At 39.0% G+C, this 19,537-nt stretch overlaps 1 protein-coding gene, 1 long non-coding RNA gene and 1 pseudogene across 9 annotated transcripts in view; 1 reads left to right on the top strand and 2 right to left on the bottom strand.

Moving 5' to 3' along the window:
* The window catches only part of ZNF169 (zinc finger protein 169), a 56,172-nt gene that overhangs the window by 7,608 nt on the left and 29,027 nt on the right, over positions 1-19,537 (bottom strand). For 6 of the 8 annotated variants that reach the window (XM_045470243.1, XM_045470241.1, XM_045470244.1 and 3 more), the window contains 2 exons: positions 8,112-8,238; positions 7,532-7,627 (listed from right to left, as the gene is read on the bottom strand). In XM_045470243.1, coding sequence (XP_045326199.1) covers positions 7,532-7,627; positions 8,112-8,238 — 223 coding nt within the window. The remainder of the gene's footprint in view (positions 1-7,531; positions 7,628-8,111; positions 8,239-19,537) is intronic. The other 2 variants (XM_045470247.1, XM_045470249.1) reach the window with 1 other exon arrangement.
* Positions 1-19,537, top strand: part of LOC123593769 — a 67,085-nt gene that overhangs the window by 28,701 nt on the left and 18,847 nt on the right. The window lies entirely within an intron of this gene.
* LOC123593764 lies at positions 9,008-12,213 on the bottom strand (annotated as a pseudogene).

The following is a 19,537-nucleotide window of genomic DNA, read 5'->3' as shown; positions in this document are numbered from 1 at the left end:
GAGTACTTCCACTACCTGACTTCAAGACTTCTGATGGTCCTACAGTAATACAGTGTGGTTTGTTTAAGGATAGGGCTATTCTATTGAAGAAATAGAACTGAAAGTGTAAAACAGACCCACACTTAGCCATTGGATTTTCAACAAAGCAATTCAATGAGGGGAAGGCAAGTCTTTTCAGCAGTTGATGCTAGAGCCACTGGGTATCCATATGAAAGAGTAAAATCTTGATTCCTGCCTGACACCATATACAAAAGTTACTTCAAGGTGGATCATGGACTTAAAAGCTAAAACTATATAGCATTTAGAAAATATAAATTATCTTCATGACAATAAAAATTTTAAAGGAGAAAAATTAGACTTCCTCAAAATTAAACATCTGCTTATCAAAAGTAACTTTAAAAAATGAACAGAAAGGTTTCAGACTAAGAAAATGTTTGCAAAATGTACATATGACAAATTGGTGTCCAGGATTAATAAAGAATTCATAGAACGCAACAATTTTAAAATGCAATAAACTGGAAGACGATTTAATAAATACTTCACAAAGTAAGATATAGAATAAAGCACAAAGAAAGTGCTCAACACTTAACCATCAGGGAAATGGAAATTAAAGATCCCATGAGAAACCACTACATATCCATCACAGATAAGGTGAAAACTGTGGGGGAAGTTGTGAGACAAATGTCACTCTCTTCTTATGTGTTCATGGAAGTGAAATATGGTACAGCCAGTTTGGAAAATAGTCATTTCTCATAATACTGCATATACTGTAACCCTGTGACCCAGTGTATCAAATTGAATGGTATCCCACCAAAATTCATTTCTACCTATAGGACTTCTTTTGAAATCAGGTTTTTGCAGATATGATCAAGTTAAGATGGGTCATACCAAATTAGGGTGAGCCTTAATCCAATGACTGGTGTCCTTACAAGGAGATAGACTTAGATACAGAGATGCATAGAAGGAAGAAGGCTGTGTGGTCACAAGGCACGGATTGGACTGACAAAGCAACAAGCCAAGGAATGATTGCCAGCAACCACCAGAAGCCAGGAGAGGTGAGGAACAGATTCTCCCTCCAAACCTCCAAAAGCAACCAACCCTGCCAGCAGGTTGATTTGGGACTTCTAACTTCTGAACTGTGAGAATAGATTTCTTTTGTTTTAGCCTTTCAGTTTGTGATAAATTGTTACAGCAACCCTAGGAAACTAATACACCTGGCGTTACTCTAGGTCTTTATCCAAAGGAAATGAAAACATAGGCTTACCAAAACAAAAAACCTAGCATAAGATTACTAATAACAGCTTTTTCACAATAACTAAGGACTAGAAACCATCAAGGTGTCTGCCAAGGAGAAAGGATAAATAGTTGTATATTCACATGATGGAACATGGTTACTAATGTATGCAACAACATGGATGAAGTTCAAAACCTTTGTACTGGGTGAAGAAGCCTACACAAAAGAATACGTATCATTCCATTTATGCAAAATTGTATAGTAGGCAAAATTAATCCATGATGAAATAAAATCAAGACCAGAGGTACCTCTGAGGGTTAGGGTGGGAGTTTACTGGAATGGGACATAAGGAACTATCTGGAATGCTAGTAATCTGTATTTTGATAAAGTTTGGATTGTAGAGATAGACACATTGTTTGAACTCTAGCAAACTTAAGAATTTGCATTTCCTGTAAGTAAATTCTATCTGAAAAGAAGAAATACACTAGGTAATGATACACATCTACCCATTGCTCCTGTGGTCAGCCACCTTACATGACTCTGCTTAGCTGAGAAGAACTACCAGGGATTACCCTCTTAAAATGCAGTGTCTGAAGATGCTTAGCTGGACACCCTAGACCTGAGTCCGTGGGCCCTTGCCTGCCAACCACTCACATGAGCCAACCTAGGAAGAGATTGTCTCTTTCCCCTCACTTGTTAGACCATCTTTGCCAGATCCATTCAGTGGTCAGATCAGATCTTAACACACACACACACACACACACACATCTGCCAACCACTTTTGGATAGAGATCGTCTGGGAAGAATGAACAGAGATGCAAGGACATGCCACAAAGACCTTGCAAAATGACAGCAACAGCCACCCATAACCAGAGGCCTCATTTTCCAAGTCTCTTTTCCAAGGAAACTAAATCCTTTATACAGCGCACAGACTCAGATATGCCCAGCTCTCCATGAGAGGAACTGCTTGCACTAAACCCCTCACTCTTACTAACCAAGGAGATATTTCTAGAAATCTGTCAGAATGGCCAAAATAAAAAATAGGGCTAATACCAGATACTGGCAAGAATGTGGAGAAACAATCATGCAGACGTTGCTAATGGGAAGATAAAATGGTGTAACCATTCTAGACATGGCTATGGTTCTTTTTTACAAAACTAAACATTTATTTACTATATGACTCAGCAACTGCACTCTTCAGCATTTATCCCAGAAATAAGGCCTTAGGTTCACACAAAAACCCGTATAGAAATGTTGAAAGCACCTTCATCTATAAAAGCCCCAAACTGTAAACAACTGAAATATCCTTCAGTGGGTGAATGGTTTAACAAACTGTGGTACATTCATACTATGGAATACTAGTCAGCAATAAAAGGAATGAAGTATTGGTACATGCTACAGTTTGGATGGATCACAAGAGAATTATGCTGAATGAAAAAAGGCAATCCCAAAATGTTAACATGCTATATGATTTCTTTTATATAACATTCTTGAAATGACAATTCATAGAGAAAGAGAACAGATTAGTAGTTGCCAGACAGGACAGGGGAGGAGGGAGAGAGTTGGCTGTGGCTATAAAAGAGCAGCACAAGGGATCCCTGTGACGGAACTATTCTGTATCTTTGGATATACTGGCAGTTACAGGAATGTACATGGGATAAAATTTCATAGATCGAAACAAACATACACCCACACATACAAAGGAGTGGAGGTAAAACTGGTGAAACCTGAATAAGGTCAATGCATTATGTTAACAAAAATACAAGCCTGATTTAACAAGGGGGAAAAAAAAAACGCCATTCACCTCATATGTGGAATTTAAGACACAAAACAGATGAACATAGGGGAAGGAAGAAAAAAAAAAAAAGAGGGAGGCAAACCATCAGAGACTATTAACTTTAGGAAACAAACTGAGAGTTACCAGAGGGGAGGTAGGTGGGAGATGGGCTAAATGGGTGGATATTGAGGGCACTTGTAATGAGAACTGGGTATTAGATATAAGTGATGTATCACTAAATTCTCCTGCAACCAATATTACCCTATATGTTAACTAACTAGAATTTAAATAAACTTGAAACATAGAAAAAAAGGACTGCACTTGTCAAGAATGACACATGGAATTGTTTTGAATCACTCTATTGTACACCTGAAACTAATGTAACACTGTATGTTAACTAAAATTAAAAACTTTAAAAAGACTAAAAAAAAAAAATAGATCATAAATGATCACCTCAAAAGATGCCCAGAAAACATTTAACAAAATCCAACATCTATTCCCAATAAAAACTCTTAGCAAAGAAGGAACAGAAGTTTGTTGTGCTCATAAAGGGCAGCTATAAAACTTACACTTAGGAGAAAGCATTCCCCCATAAGATCAGGAACAAGGAAAGGATGTCCACTCTCACCATTTAAATTGATCATTGCACTGGATGTTCTTGCCTGTGCAATGTGGCAAGAAAAAGAAGGACATACTGAATGTAAAGAAGTAAAACTATACTTATTCACAAATAACATAATCATCTATTAGAAAATCCTATAGAATTTGACAAAAGCTACTAGAACTAAAAAGTAAGTATGCAAGTTTACCAGATACAAGATGATTATCCATAAGTTAATTGTGTTTCTCTGTACTTTCAACAATTGAAAACAATGTGAAACTAGCTTCTGTAGTATAAAAAAAATATGAAATATAGAGGGATAAATCTGAGTAGAAATGCATAAGACCTCTGTACTAAAAATTATAAAACAAGGCTGACAAAAATTAAAAGAACTCCCTTAAAAATGGATATACTGTGTTCACATATTGGGTGATGCAGTGTTATTTCCATGTAAATTCTCTCCAAAATGAGGTAGATTTAATTCATTCCAAATCAGAATCCCAAGTAGGGTGTGTGTGTGTGTGAGAGAGTGAAAATTGCTATTCTAAATCCATATGGAAATTCAAAGAACCTAGAATAATTAAAACAACTTGAAAAGGAAAAAAACGTTGGAGATTTATACTGTCTGAACTCCAGACTTATAAGGCTACAGTAATCCAGACTGTGTGGTATTGGCATCAAGGTAGAAAAAGGAGTGAAAAAAAAAAAAAATAGAATCCAAATACAGACCCATACACATTCGGTCAATTCATTTACCACAAAGGTAAATAGGCGATTCAATAAACAACAGGTTGCCTTTTCAATAAATGGTGCTGGAAAATTTAGGTATTTGTATGCAGAAATAAATGTACTTAAATCCAGAGGTGGTACCAAGTATAAAAATTTATTCACAATAGATTATAGAGCTGAATATAAAATAAAAATTGTTAACACTTCTAAAAGGAAAAAAAATGAAAATCTCTTTCACCTTAAGTCTGGCAAATATTTCTTAAACACACTACCAAAAGTGAAATTCGTGAGACAAAAACTTGGACTTCATCAAAATTAGGAATTTCTCTTTGAAAGACTATTAAAAGATTGAAAAGGTGGGGCACCTGGGTGGTTCAGTCAGTTAAGTGTCCAACTCTTGATTTCAGCTCAGGTCATGAGCTCGCAGTTCATGAGATTCAGCCCCGTGTCCAGCTCTGTGCTGACAGCACAGAACCTGCTTGGGATTCTCTCTCCCCCTCCCCTTGCACACTCTCTCTCTCTCAAAATAAAAGAATAGCAAGCCATAGGGAAAATATTTGTAAATCAAACATCTGACAATGACCTTCTATACAGAATATATGAAGAACTTTCAGAACTCAGTAACAAAAATATAAGAAAACAATTTTTTTTAATGGGCAAAAGATTCAGAGACATTTTACCAAAGATGTACAGATGGCAAATAAGCATATGAAAACATCATCATCAGCCATTAGGAAACTGTCAGGCAAAACCACAGATGCCACTACACAGCTATGCAAATGTCTAAAATGAAAACAATACCAGGGTGCCTGAGTGGCTCAGTCGGTTGGGTGGCTCAGTAGGTTGAGTGTCCGACTTTTGATTTCAGCTCAGATCATGATTCCAGGGTGGTAGGATTGAGCCCTGCATCCACACTGAGCATGGAGCCTGCTTAAGATTCTCTCTCCCTCTGCCCCTCTCCCCCCCTTCACATGTGCTCACTCTCTCCCTCTTTCTCACAAAAATAAGAAACTTTCTATTTCTTTGCCAAGTTTTGGCAAAGATGTGGAGCATCTGGAACCCTCATACCTTGCTGGTGGGAATGAATAGCATAGCCACTTTGGAAAGTAGCTTTTGAATACTGTAAAAAGTTAAATATACACTATATCCTATAACCCAGCCATTCCCAGTTCCGGGTATTTATCCAAGAGAAATAAAAGACTTGTCATGAACATCCATGCTGATTTTACTTGTATTAATCAAAACTGGAGACTACTCAAATGTCTTTCAGTAGATGAATGGTTAAATGAATTGTGCTATCTATGTAATGGAATACTATCCAGCAGTAAAAAGAAATGAACTATGATACAAACAGCATTATGGATGAAATTAAAAATAATTATGTTGGGGCGCCTGGGTGGCGCAGTCGGCTAAGCGTCCGACTTCAGCCAGGTCACGATCTCGCGGTCCGTGAGTTCGAGCCCCGCGTTGGGCTCTGGGCTGATGGCTCAGAGCCTGGAGCCTGTTTCCGATTCTGTGTCTCCCTCTCTCTCTGCCCCTCCCCCGTTCATGCTCTGTCTCTCTCTGTCCCAAAAATAAATAAACGTTGGAAAAAAATAAAAATAAAAAAAATAATTATGTTGAGTGAAAGAATCTGGTATACATTCTATATATTTAACTTACATTAATTCTGGAAAATGTGAGCAAATCTATGATAGAAAGCAGAGCAGTGGGTACCTGAGTCTGCGGAGGAGGGCAAGACAAAAGGATAGGAGATAGGGACTATAATGAGGCACAAGGAAACTTTGAGGTGACAGTTACGCTTGGTATTTGGATTGTAGCAGTGATTCCATAGCGGTAGCCAAATTTTACACTTTAAATACATGTAGTTTTTTATATTAAAGTATTTATCCCTCAACTATTATACCATAATACATTTTATATTATACCATTATTATAGCTTATATAATAGTTTCTCTAAAAAAAAAGACAAAAGCACTGATTTTGCTATAAAGTACAAGTCCAGATATATGGTTGTATTTAGAAACAAAATGCCAGGAATGTTGAAAACAAAAGAATAAAAAAAATCAGGAAAAAATTTATTCTTACCTCCAGTCATTCACATAAAATTAATTCCCACTGGATTAAAGACCTACATGTTCCCAGAATTTATATGGAATTTCTACAAATCAATAACAGAAACAGCCCAAATGAAAAGGAGGGAAACCCCATGAACAGACAAATCACAGAAGAGGTAAATGACCAAACAACATAGGAAGAGATACTCATGCTCCCTGAAAAGCAAAGCTCCTCTGAGATTCAAAGCAAAGGGAAGACGTCTGACAATACTTAGTATTGGTGAGGATGTGGGACAAGAACCTCTAGGCTGGAAAAATTCTTGCCCCTGTTTCTATGGAAGTAACAGGAATATGTAGATAGCATTATTTAATAGCCAAAATTGGAAATAAGTGTCCAAAAGAAGGGAACTGGTAATGTGTTTTAACAGGATTCTCACACAAAGTCCGTGAAAAAGCATGTTCCAGAAGGATGTGTACAGGACAATACTACGTGCAGAGTTTACAAACATGCAAAACAACACTATATGGTTGAAGGACCCATCGAATGGGGAAAAAGAAAAAGGGCACGTGAGAACGCTAATGCACAAACTGGATTCTTGGCTGGGGTGGAAGAGCAGGACACAACAGGGAAGGTGTGGGGGCTGTTAACTGGTGTTCTAACATCTATTTCTTAGGCTGCAGGGAAGGCACACAGGCCCTCATATAATTCTACACACCCTGCTGTAATCTTAAATAATCCATCATAAAAGAAGCAAGCTTATGGGAATTTATGGAGTAAAACCAATGCACTAAGAAATTCACATGTTATGAAAAAAACTAGATAGTGTCTCCCAGAGACAGCAGACTTAGTCTCAGAAGGCAAGTGCTATGCAGAATATCAGGCCAACCAACAAAAGCCCAAGAACAAGGAGATCCTAGAACTGGAAAAGGTGCTGGAAAAGAGACACCACGTGAACAGAATGAGCCTGCATAGGGAGGGGAGGACGGCCAGGGAAGCCCTCTCTGGGTAAGCAGGATATCATGGAAGGGGGGCCCAAAGAAGAGCCCTCCCCAGGAGTTCATAAGCACTCCTTCCTCATCTGCTAAGCACCTCACTGCCTGGTCTCCTCACCAGCCCACTGCTTCCCACTCACCTGGACAAAGGTCCAAAAGACATTCGCTCTCCTCTCTCCAGGGCTCATCCCCTTGCTCCAGCTGGGTGATGAGTTTGGGTTTGGAAAAGGCAATTCCTACTCACAGGGAAAGAAACCAAGGTGACCCTGGGTTAGTGGTTTAAGAGGCTATGGCAGAACTCAGAGTCAGCAGGGGAATGCAATAACCCAGAAAGCTGGGGCGGGGGGAGGGGGGCGGCGGTGGCAGTGCGCAAAGGCTCTCTGAGTGCTGAGAAAGGATGACTAAGGGGAGGGGGAGTCCCAGATCTAAAGTCTCCCCTGTGGTTAACTGAATACCAGTATTCCAAATTTGAGGCAAGATCACTTTGGAGGAAGGGCCCAACCTTGGAAGAGTCCTGGCAATTCAGTGTCACATAGCTTCACCCCCACCCCCACCCCGCCACACACACACCTTCACGATTTCAGCTCTGCAGAATCCAAACACTCTCTAGGGATATAGGGAAAATATTGTTTTTCTTTTTGACCCAAAAGTATCATGGCTACTACATAAAATCTTAAGAGGTTCACAGGCAGTCTGAGACCTGAGACAAGACATCCTTACCCAGCGACACCAAGTGGCTGTAGTTCTCCAGCATTACATCCCGATACAGGGTCCTCTGAGCAGGACTCAGTAGCCTCCACTCCTTCTGGGTGAAGGCCACAGCCACATCCCTGAAGGCCATTAATGCCTGTAACACAAACACATTCCTGCTCACCCAGAAGCAAACCACATGCACTAGTCAACCTAAGCTAAGCCACTAACTAGGGCCAAGGCAGGAAGAAAGGCTGGTGTGGGGCCCCAGGTGAGATTCAGAGCCCCTGCTTTTAACCCAAAATCTAGTGCCGTGTGTTCAAGGCTATTAATCCTCTTCTCACATTGCTCATGGGTCTAGTTAGGGGGTCCTCTCTTTTCTTCTCTTGATCTTATGTCTATGATGCTGCTATATAGTAGGTCTTGAAATCAGGTAGAATGATTCCTCCCACCTTATTATTCTTTTTACTCTGTTGACTGTTCAAATCCACAAATGTGGTACGTCTCTCCATTTATTGTCTTCTGATTTCTTCCATCAGCATTTTGTGATTTTCAGCATACGAATCCATATGTTTTGTTAGATTGACACCTTAGAATCTCTTTAAGTGATTTTAATGGTATTTTTAATTTCAGTGACACTATGTTCATTGCTAGGATACAAAAATACAATTGTTTCTATCTTTATCTTAAATCCTACAGCCTGGCTGAACTCACTTAGTTCTAGGATTTTTTTTCCTCCTAGATTCCTTTAGATTTTCTACATAGACAAGCATGGCATTATTTCTTCCTTTATAATCTATAATCTATATGCATTTTATTTCCTCTATTTTTTTGGTGCCAATTTTAAATACAGTTTTAAGACATTGCATTTTCTACTTAACAATACAGTGCTTATAAAGTGTAATGTTGTATTTCCTTTCCTTGTGCATGTATTCCATATTCAAGTATCAAGAATGCCCAGTTTATTAACTATAGCAGCTCAACTTCACTGCCATGGAATTTGCTACAAATTTGGGTCCTTCAAATGTTTTGTGTGAAACAATGCTAAACCTATTCTCAGGTTGGCTTTATCAACCTCTTCAATGGTGGGCCCAGAGGAGGCACCACCAGAGGGGGCAGCCCCACCACCAGGGAAGCCTCCAGGCATGCCTCCAGGCATGCCTCCTGCACTCTGGTACAGCTTTGTAATGATGGATTGCAGACCTTCTCCAGCTCTTTCTGCTGATGTTCAAATTCTTCCTTTTCTGCAGTCTGTTTCTTATCCAGCCAGTTGATTTCATTACACTTATCCAGAATCTTCTGTTTGTCCTCATTATTGATTTTACCCTGAAGCTTTTCATCTTCAACAGTTGCTCTCATGTTGAATGCGTAAGATTCAAGTGAATTCTTGGTGGACACCTTGTCTCGCTGCTTCTCATCTTCAGCTTTGTACTTCTCAGCTTCCTGGACCATGAGCTCAATGTCTTCCTTGCTCAAGCGACCTTTGTTGTTTTTTTTTTAAATTTTTTTTTTTTCAACGTTTATTTATTTTCGGGACAGAGAGAGACAGAGCATGAATGGGGGAGGGTCAGAGAGAGAGGGAAGCACAGAATCGGAAACAGGCTCCAGGCTCTGAGCCATCAGCCCAGAGCCTGATGCGGGGCTCGAACTTACGGACTGCGAGATCGTGACCTGGCTGAAGTCGGACGCTTAACCGACTGCGCCACCCAGGCGCCCCTGCGACCTTTGTTGTTTGTGATGGTGATCTTACTCTCTTTTCCTGTCCTCTTATCCACAGCAGAGACATTGAGAATGCCATTAGCATCAATATCAAAGGTGACCTCAAACTGAGGAACGCCATGGGGGGCAGTACGTATGCCTGTGAGTTCAGACTTGCCAAGTAGGTTGTCATCCTTGGTCATGGCACGCTCACCTTCATAAACCTGAATGAGCACACCAGGCTGGTTGTCAGAGTAGGTAGTGAAGGTTTGGGTCTGTTTAGTAGGAATGGTAGAATTGTGCTTGATGAGAACAGTCATGACTCCACCAGCAGTTTCAATGCCAAGAGAAAGGGGAGTGACCTCCAACAGCAGCAAATCTTGAGCATTTTCAGATTTGTCTCCAGGAAGGATGGCTGCCTGGACAGCTGCATCATAAGCGACAGCTTCATCAGGGTTGATGCTCTTATTCAGTTCCTTCCCATTGAAAAAGTCTTGTAGAAGTTTCTGAATCTTGGGGATACGTGTAGAACCACCCACCAAGACAGTATCGTGGATCTGAGACTTGTCTAGCTTGGCATCCTGAAGAGCTTTCTCTACAGGGTCCAGGGTGCCACAGAACAGGTCAGTATTTAATTCTTCAAACCGGGCATGAGTAATAGAGGTATAGAAGTTGATTCCTTCATATAGAGAACCAATCTCAATACTGGCCTAGGTGCTGGAAGAAAGTGTATGCTTGGCATGCTTCCAAGAGGTACAGAGGCGACGGACTGCCTTCTTGTTCTCACTGATGTCCTTCTTATGTTTGCGCCTGAACTCTGCAATAAAATGGTTTACCATTCGGTTGTCAAAGTCTTCTCCACCTAAGTGGGTGTCTCCAGCAGTAGCTTTGACCTCAAAGATCCCATCTTCGATAGTGAGGATTGACACATCAAAAGCGCCACCTCCCAAGTCAAAGATCAGCACATTCCTTTCGGCTCCAACCTTTTTCTCTAAGCCATAAGCAATAGCAGCAGCAGTTGGCTGCTGTACTTTGATGATTCAAAGTACATTAAGACCAGCAATAGTTCCAGCATCTTTGGTAGCCTGACGCTGAGCATTGTTAAAATAGGCAGGTACTGTGACTACAGCATTGGTAACAGTCTTCCCAAGGTAAGCCTCTGCGATTTCCTTTATCTTTGTCAAAACCATAGAAGACACCTCCTCTGGATAGAAACTTTTGGTCTCTCCCTTGTATTCTACTTGGACCTTGGGCCTGCCAGCATCATTCACCACCATGAGGGGCCAGTGCTTCATATCAGATTGGACAACAGCATCGTCAAATCCACCCCCAATCAGGCGTTTGGCATCAAAAACTGTGTTGGTGGGGTTCATTGCAACTTGATTCTTTGCAGCATCACCGATCAATCGTTCAGTGTCCGTAAAGGCTACATAACTTGGGGTGGTTCAGTTTCCCTGATCGTTGGCAATTATTTCCACTTTCCTATGCTAGAAGGCACCCACACAAGAGTAGGTGGTGCCAAGACCAATGCCAACTGCAGGTCCCTTAGACATAGTTGCTTCATTATGGGCCTGGCCTGGCTTGCGAAGGAAACAGCCACCTGGAGAGCAGTCAATGATCTGTTTCCTCTTGCTTTATTGCAGAACTTGTAGCACAATGAAAGTGGCGAGAGCAGACATCTTTGCCTTATTCTTAACATGAGGAGAAAAGCATTATGTCTCACAGCGTTAAGATAAGATGCCACACCATACCCTCTATGATGACTACTACCAAAGAAGAGGGAGAGAACACGTTCTGGCATTGTGGAGACATTTATGCATTTCTGATGGGAAATGTAAAATGGTGTGGTTTTTGTGGAAGAGTCCAGCAGTTCCTCAAAATGTTAAACATACCACTGACCCTGTGATTCAGCAACTCCACTCCTAGCTATCTACCCCTATATACTTGTACAGCAAAGTCCCTAACAAAATGGCATTATTCACAATAGCTCAAATGGCCATCAACGTAAAATGTGGTGTATGCATACAATGGCATATGTTGAGCCTTAGAAACAAAGGAAATTCTGATACATTCAACACCAAGGATTAGCATTGAAAACATTAAGTGAAATATGCCAGTCTAAGAAGGACAAAAAGTGTTTGATTCCACTTACAGCAGGTAACCGAGAATGGGCAAGTCCATAAAGTAAAACAGAGGTTACCAAGAGCTGGGAGGAGTGGGGAATGAGGAAGGAGTCCATGTTGAATGGACACAGTTTTAGCTTGGGAAGATGAAACAGTGCTGGAGATGGAGAATGGGAATGGTTTCACAACAGTGTGCATGTACTTAACACCACTGAACCGTGCATTTAAAAATGGTTAAGGGGCACCTGGATGGCTTGGTTGAGTGTCTGACTCTTGATTTTGGCTCAGGTCATGATCCCAGGGTCATGGGATAAAAGCCCATGTTGGGCTCCACACTGAGCGTGGAGCCTGCTTAATGCTCTCTCTCTTTCTCCCTCTGACCCCCTCTCTAAAATAAATTTGTGAAATGGTTAAAACAGTAAATTGTTTTATATATATAGTTATATATTATTACAAATAAATATATATATAGCAGTAGACATGTATGTTTATATATATATAAGCAATAAAAAATGTTAGATATATATTTTTTTGTAGATGTTCCTACTCAAGTAGAGGAGTTCCCCTGCATTCCTTTTGTTCTAAGATTTTTTTTTCCCCACAGTGGTTATTGAATTCTGACAAATAATTGATTTTACTGCATCAACTGATATAATCATGTGGTTTTTCTTTTTTAGTCTGTTAAAATGGTGGATTACACTAAGTTTCAAATATGGAACTAGTCTTGCATGCCTAAAGTAAATTGTACTTGGTAATAGTGTATAATTATTTTGGTATTAACATAATACCTGCTTCCCAGAGTGAATTGGGAAGGGTTTGTTTCTTCCTCTTCTATTTTCTGGAAGAAATCATGCAGCACTGGCACTAAGTCTTTAAAGATTTGGCAGAATTCCACAGTGAAAACATGTGGGCCTATACATTTCATTTGTAGTAATTTTTAGATTGCAAATTGAACTTCCGTAATAGCTATAGAGCTGTTCGAATTATTCCATATTGGGAAATTTTCAGTAGTTTGTGTTTTTCAAGGAAGCAGTTCATTTCATGTAAGTTGTGAAATTTGTAGGCTGGTATTCTTTTGATGGCTTCAGAGTATGTAGAGATACCCTTTTTTCATTCTTGATATAGTAATTTGAGTCTAGTCTCGTTTTTTCTTAGTCTTGCTAGAGGTTGTTTCAATGTTATTATTTTCAAAAGAACAGCTCTTTCTCTGTTTTTTTCAATTTCACTGATTTCTGCCTTTATCACTATTATTTCCTTCTATGTGTTTCTTGAGTTTATTTAGCTTTTATTTTTCTAGGTTCCTGAGATAGAAGCTTATTGATTAGAGACTTTTCCTCTTTGGTAACATACGCATCCACTGCTACAGGTTTTCCACTCAGGACTGCTTTAGTTGTACTCCACATACTTTGATACATTGTATCTTCCTCTCCATTCTCTTTTCATGGAGAATGTTTTATTTCCCCTTAAAACTTCATTTTTGATGCATGGATTACTTGGAATTGTGTAGTTTAAATATTTTCTAAGTGTTTAGAGACTTTTCTGTCAACTTTCTCTTACTGACTTCATGTTTGATTCCATTATGGTCAGATAACATACCTTGTGTGGTATCAATTCTTTCCATTTGTTAAGATAAACAAATTTCTTATGTTTTATGGCCCAGGATATGCTTATCTTGGTATATGTTTTTGTGAGCATTTGAAAAGAATATGTATTCTGCTATTTGGGGGTGAAATGTTCTGTAAAGATTAGATTCTATTGGTTGATGGTGTTGACAAGCTCTTCCTGATTTGGGGTTTAGATTTTCCACCATTGAGAGAAGGGTGTTGAAGTCTCCACTTGTTGATTTGTCTATTTCTTCTTTGGGTTTCCTCTTGACATGTTGTGAAACTGTATGTGAGACACACACATTCAGGATCACTGTCTTCCTGTAATTGATCACCCTCTGTGTCTGGTAACTTTCCTTGCTCAGAAGTCTACCTTACTGATTTAGTATAGCCACTCCTTTCCTTTGATTAATGTTTGCATGTTTCTTTTTATCCTTTTAACTTGCCTAAGCTATAATATTTGAAGTTTCATTTAGGCAGCACATAGGGTTTACTATGGCTTCTTTTTTTCTTACTCTGTTATGCCAATTTCTCTCTTTTGGTTGGTGTATTTAGACCATTTTGTTTGTTCTTTTTGCTTGGTTTTCTTTTTACTGACTTCCTTTGGGTTATTTGGACCTTTTTCTTTTTCCTTTTTAGAATTCTATTTTGAAATATCCAGCGCTTTCTGTGTATCCCTTTGTATATAGCATTTTTAGTGGTTACTCTGGGAGCTCCATTACATATGCATAACTAATCAGTCTACTGGTATCTTCATTTTACGAGTTTGAATGAAGTATAGAAGCTTTATCTCCCATTACATCTTTTTGCCCTTACTGTAATTTTAAGTGTTTCCTCCCTATATATTTAGAATCATAGCAGAATGTGTAATAATTTTTGCTTCAACCATCAAAATTAGTTCAGAAAATTCATGTGTAAGAGGAGTGCCTACTATATTTACCCATATTTTTCCTGTGTTTTCTTTCTTCCTGATTGTGTCAGGGGTTCCCAAGACCACCCCCAGGTTCGATGTTCACTAGGACTCACAAGACTCCCATGGTTGCACACTTGGCTATAATTATAACAAAGGGATACAAAGCAAAATCAGCAAAGGGAAACCATACAAGAGACAAAGTCCAAAGGAAACCAGGAACAAGCTTCCAAAAATCCTCTCCCAGTGGAGTCACACGTGACCCACTTAAATCCTCCACCAATGACTGTGACAACATGTGTTAAATGTTATCTGATGAGGAAGCTCATTAAAGGCTCAGTGCCCAACTGTTTTAGTGGGGGCTAGTCACACAGGCACATTCAACATAACCCTACAGTTTGCATAGTTTTAGGCACAGTGAGCCATTCTTATCAGTTCTGGGAATGGTGCCAACCCTCTAGAAATGCAAGATCCCAATGCCAGCCAAAGGATAATCTTGCAAGCAGGATTTCCTAACAACAGCAGTCTCAGGCCTATTATGTTAACTCCTTACTGCACACAGATGTTCCAAGGTTCCCTCTCTTATTGTTTCCTTTTTGCTTATAAAATTGCCTCTATCCGCTCTCCTAGGGACAAATTCTCAGTTTCCCTCCATTTGAGAATGTCCTGAGTTTCCCTTCAATTCCTGGCAAGATATTGTCATTTGGTACAGGATTTGGGGCTGACAATTCCTTTCAGCACCTGAAGAACATCACACCCCTTCCATCTAACCTCTGTGGTTTCTGGTAAGACATCCACTACCATTCCAATAGTTTTCCCTATAAGAAAATGTGTTGTTTTTCATTGGCCACTTTCAAGATGTTTTCTTCATTTTTAGGTTATGGAGATAAATTGTAATGTGATTCGACACGGATTTCAGTGGGCTTATCGTGTTTAACATACATTCAAGCTCTTTGAATCTTTAGGTTTCCATCTCTTGCCAAATTTGGGAAGTTTTAAGCCATTAGCTCTTCTAATACTGCCCACCTTTACTACTTCCAGAACTACAGTGACACAAATGTTATTTTGTCATATTCCCATAGTTTTTGAGGCTCTCTTCATAACTTTTTTCCCAGTATAATTTCTATTGTTCTGTGTTCCAGTTCAGTGACTTGTTACCTCTAATGTGCTAGTAAGCCATCTACTAACCATTTTCTTTCAGGTATTTTTCAGTTCTGAAATCTCCACATATGTATTCATTATATCTACTTCCTCAGAGACTTTCTAATTTTTCATTTATCTTGTGTTCTTTTAGCATAGGTATCCAGTTGTCCAAGCACCATTTGTATAGACTGTCCTTTTCCAATTGTATGGACTTGGTACCCTTGTCAAAAATCAACTGACCATATATGTGAGGGTTTTTCCTCAGGCTCAGTTCTGTTCCATTGATCTATATGTTAATCCTTATGTCAGTAGCAAACCGATTTTGCCACTGTTTGTAGCTTGGTACGGAGTACTGAAATCAGACAGTGTGGTTCCTCCATACTTTTTGCTTTGCAAGACTCAAGGGTCTTGTGATATTCCAAATGAATTTTAGGATAGTTTTTTCTATTTCTGTAAAAATAACCACACACACAAATGGAATTTTGATGGGGATTGCTTTGAACCTATAGATCACTTTGGGTAGTACTGTCATCTTAGCAATATTAAGTCTCCCAGTCCATAAGTATGGGAAGTCTTTTCATATACTTTGGTTTTCTTTAATTTCAGCCATATTCTTTGGGTGTCAGTGAACAAGTCTTTTGCCTCCTTGGTTAAATTTATTGCTGAGTACTTTATTCTTTTGGATTCTGCTATAAATTGGAATTTTATTAGAATGTATTCTTTGGAATTTTATTTTATTGGAACTTAAAAAATATATACTTCCTGTTCGGATAGTTCATTGAAAGCATACGGAAATAAAACTGACTTTTTGCATGTTGATTTTGTATCCTGCAACTCTGCTAAATTCATTTATTAGCTCTGACATTTTTTTCATGTGTATGGATTCTAATGTTTTATGGATATGACAGAGTGGCTCCAGTGAAGATATCATTTTACTTCTTTTACAATTTAGATGCCTTTTCTTTTTTCTGTGTAATCATTCAGGCTAGAACTGTCAGTACTGTGTTGAACAGAAGTGGCAAAAGCTGGCATCCTTATCTCATTCATGTTCTTCAGAAAAAAAGGCATTCAGTCTTTCATCAGTAAATATGATGTCAGTGTGAATTTTTCATATGTGGCCTTAATCATGTTGAGGAAGTTCCCTTCTATTCCTAGTTTACTGAATGTTTTTTTTTTCGTGAAAATATGTTCAGTTTTGTCATTCGCTTTTTGTGCCTCAGTTGAGATCATGTGGCTTTTATCATACATTCTCTTAATGTGATGTATTACAGAATTGATTTTATTTTTTTTAATGTTTATTTATTTTTGAGACAGAGAGAGACAGAGCATGAACGAGGGAGGGTCAGAGAGAGAAGGAGACACAGAATCCGAAGCAGGCTCCAGGCTCTGAGCTGTCAGCACAGAGCCCGACACAGGGCTCGAACTCACGGACTGTGAGATCATGACCTGAGCTGAAGTCAGACGCTCAACTGACTGAGCCACCCAGGTGCCCCTACAGAGTTGATTTTAACAGGTTGAAGCATTCTTGCATTCTGGGAGTAAACCTCACTTGCTCAAGAGGTACAATACTTTTTTTTTTATTAAATTTTTTTTTAACGTTTATTCATTTTTGAGACAGAGAGAGACAGAGCATGAATGGGGGAAGGTCAGAGAGAGAGGGAGACACAGAATCTGAAACAGGCTCCAGGCTCTGAGCTGTCAGCACAGAGCCCGACGCAGGGCTTGAACTCACGGACCAGCCAAAGTCGGATGCCCAACCGACTGAGCCACCCAGGCGCCCCAGAGGTACAATACCTTTAATACGCTGCTGAATTAGCTTTGTGCATATTTTGGCGAGGATTTTTGCAATTGCTCATAAGAGATATTAGCCTGGGGGCGCCTGGGTGGCTCAGTCGGTTGGGCGGCCGACTTCGGCTCAGGTCATGATCTCGCGGTCCGTGAGTTCGAGCCCCGCGTCGGGCTCGGTGCTGACAGCTCGGAGCCTGGAGCCTGTTTCAGATTCTGTGTCTCCCTCTCTCTGACCCTCCCTCGTTCATGCGGTCTCTCTCTGTCTCAAAAAAATAAAAAATAAAAAAAGAGCCTATTTCTTGGTTTAAAAAAAAAAAAAAAGAGATATTAGCCTGTAGTTTTCTTTTCTCATAGTGTCTTTGTCTAAGACTTCTGGTATCAGAGTAATGTTGTCCTCATAGAATGAGTTAGGAAGTGTCCTCTTCAATATTTTGGAATAGTTGGAGAAAGATTTTGTTAATTCTTCTTTATATGTTTGGTAGAGTTAACGAGTAAAGCCATCTTTACTTGGTTGCGAGCTTTTCTCTGTTGGGAGGTTTTTTATTATTATTGATTTAATATCTTCACTATTTCTAGGTCTTTTCAGAATTTCTATTCTCTCCTGAGGTTTGGATAGATGGTGCATTTCTAGAAATGTATCCATTTCACCTTGGGTAGCCAATTTATTGGCATACAGCTATTCCCTTGTATAAGTATTTACTTGTAACACTTCTTAAAAAAAATTAACAGTAATGTCTCCAGTTTCATTTCTGATTTTAGTAACTTGGGGGGTTTGGTTAGTCTAGATAAAGGTTTGTCAATTTTATCTTTTTCAGGAACCAGCTTTAAGTTTTGTTGCTTTCTCTATCATTTTTCTGTTCTCTATTTTATCTCATCTTTCCTCTTTTATTATTTGCTTCCTTCTTCTAGTTTGGGTTTAGTTTGCTCTTCTTAAATTGTATAATTAGGTTGCAGATTTGAGATCTACTGTTTACATGATGCATCTACAGCTATAAAATTCCCTCTATGCATTGCTTTTTCTGCATTCCTTAAGTTTTAGTATGTCAAGTTTTCACTTCCATTGTCTCAGTGTATTTTCTACTTTCTCTTGTGATTTTTCTTCTTTGATACAAAGGTTTGAGTGTGCTATTCAATTTCCACATATCTGTGAATTTTCCAGAGTTCTTTCTGCTGTTCATTTCTAGTTTCATTCCACTGTGATCAGAAGTTACTTTGCATGATTTCAGTAATTTCAAATTCATTAAGACTTACCTTGTGGCCTAGTGACCTATCCTTTCAGGTACAATTAAGTGAAATATATATTTTGCTGTTGTTGGATAGATGGTGTGTGTGTGTGTGTGTGTGTATTAGTGCAGTTCAAGTTGTATATTGCCTTTGATCCTCCTGTCTGGCTGCTCTGTTATAGAAAGTTGGTTATTGAACTACACCCATTATTGTAGAACTAGTTTTCTCTTCAATTCTGCCCGTTTTTCCTCCGTATATTTTGGGACTGTACTATCAGGTAGTTATATAATTGTTATATCCTCTCTTCATAGTGAACCTTTTATCAACATATGATATCCTTCTTAATCTTTTGTAACTTTCTTTTTAAATTGAAGTATAATTGACATACAATTTCCCATTAATTTCTGGTGTATATCATAGTGTTTCCCTCTGCTATACATTGTATCCTCATGAATTATTTATAATTAGAAACTTCTTAATCCCCTTCTCCTTTTTGGCCTACTCTCAATCCCTCCCCACTCTGGTGACCAATAGTTTTGTCTGTCTGTGAGCCTGTTTCCATTTTGGTGTATTTTTTAGACTCCACATATAAGTGAAATTGTACAGTATTAGTCTTTCTCTAACTTATTTCACTTGGCATAATACCTCTAGGTCCATTCATGTTGCCACAGACAGCAAGCTCATTCTTCTTTTATGGCTAAGTAATATTCCCGAATGTGTGAGTAAACAACTTCTTTATCCACTCATCTGTTGTTGGGCACTTACGTTGCTTCTGTATCTTGGCTTTTATAAATAATGGTGATGCATATATCCCTTTGAATGGGTGTTTTTGTCTTATATGGATAAATACCTAGAAATGGAATTGATGGATCATACAGTAGTTCTATTTTTACATTTTTGAGGAGTCTCCATACTATTTTCCACAGTGGCTGCACCAGTTTTTATTCCCACCAACAGTGCATGAGG

This window comes from Leopardus geoffroyi, chromosome D4 (assembly GCF_018350155.1).
Source record: "Leopardus geoffroyi isolate Oge1 chromosome D4, O.geoffroyi_Oge1_pat1.0, whole genome shotgun sequence".
NCBI lineage: Eukaryota > Metazoa > Chordata > Mammalia > Carnivora > Felidae > Leopardus > Leopardus geoffroyi.
The sequence above is the reverse complement of the archived record's forward strand: the minus strand, read 5'-3'. Positions and strand labels throughout refer to the sequence as shown.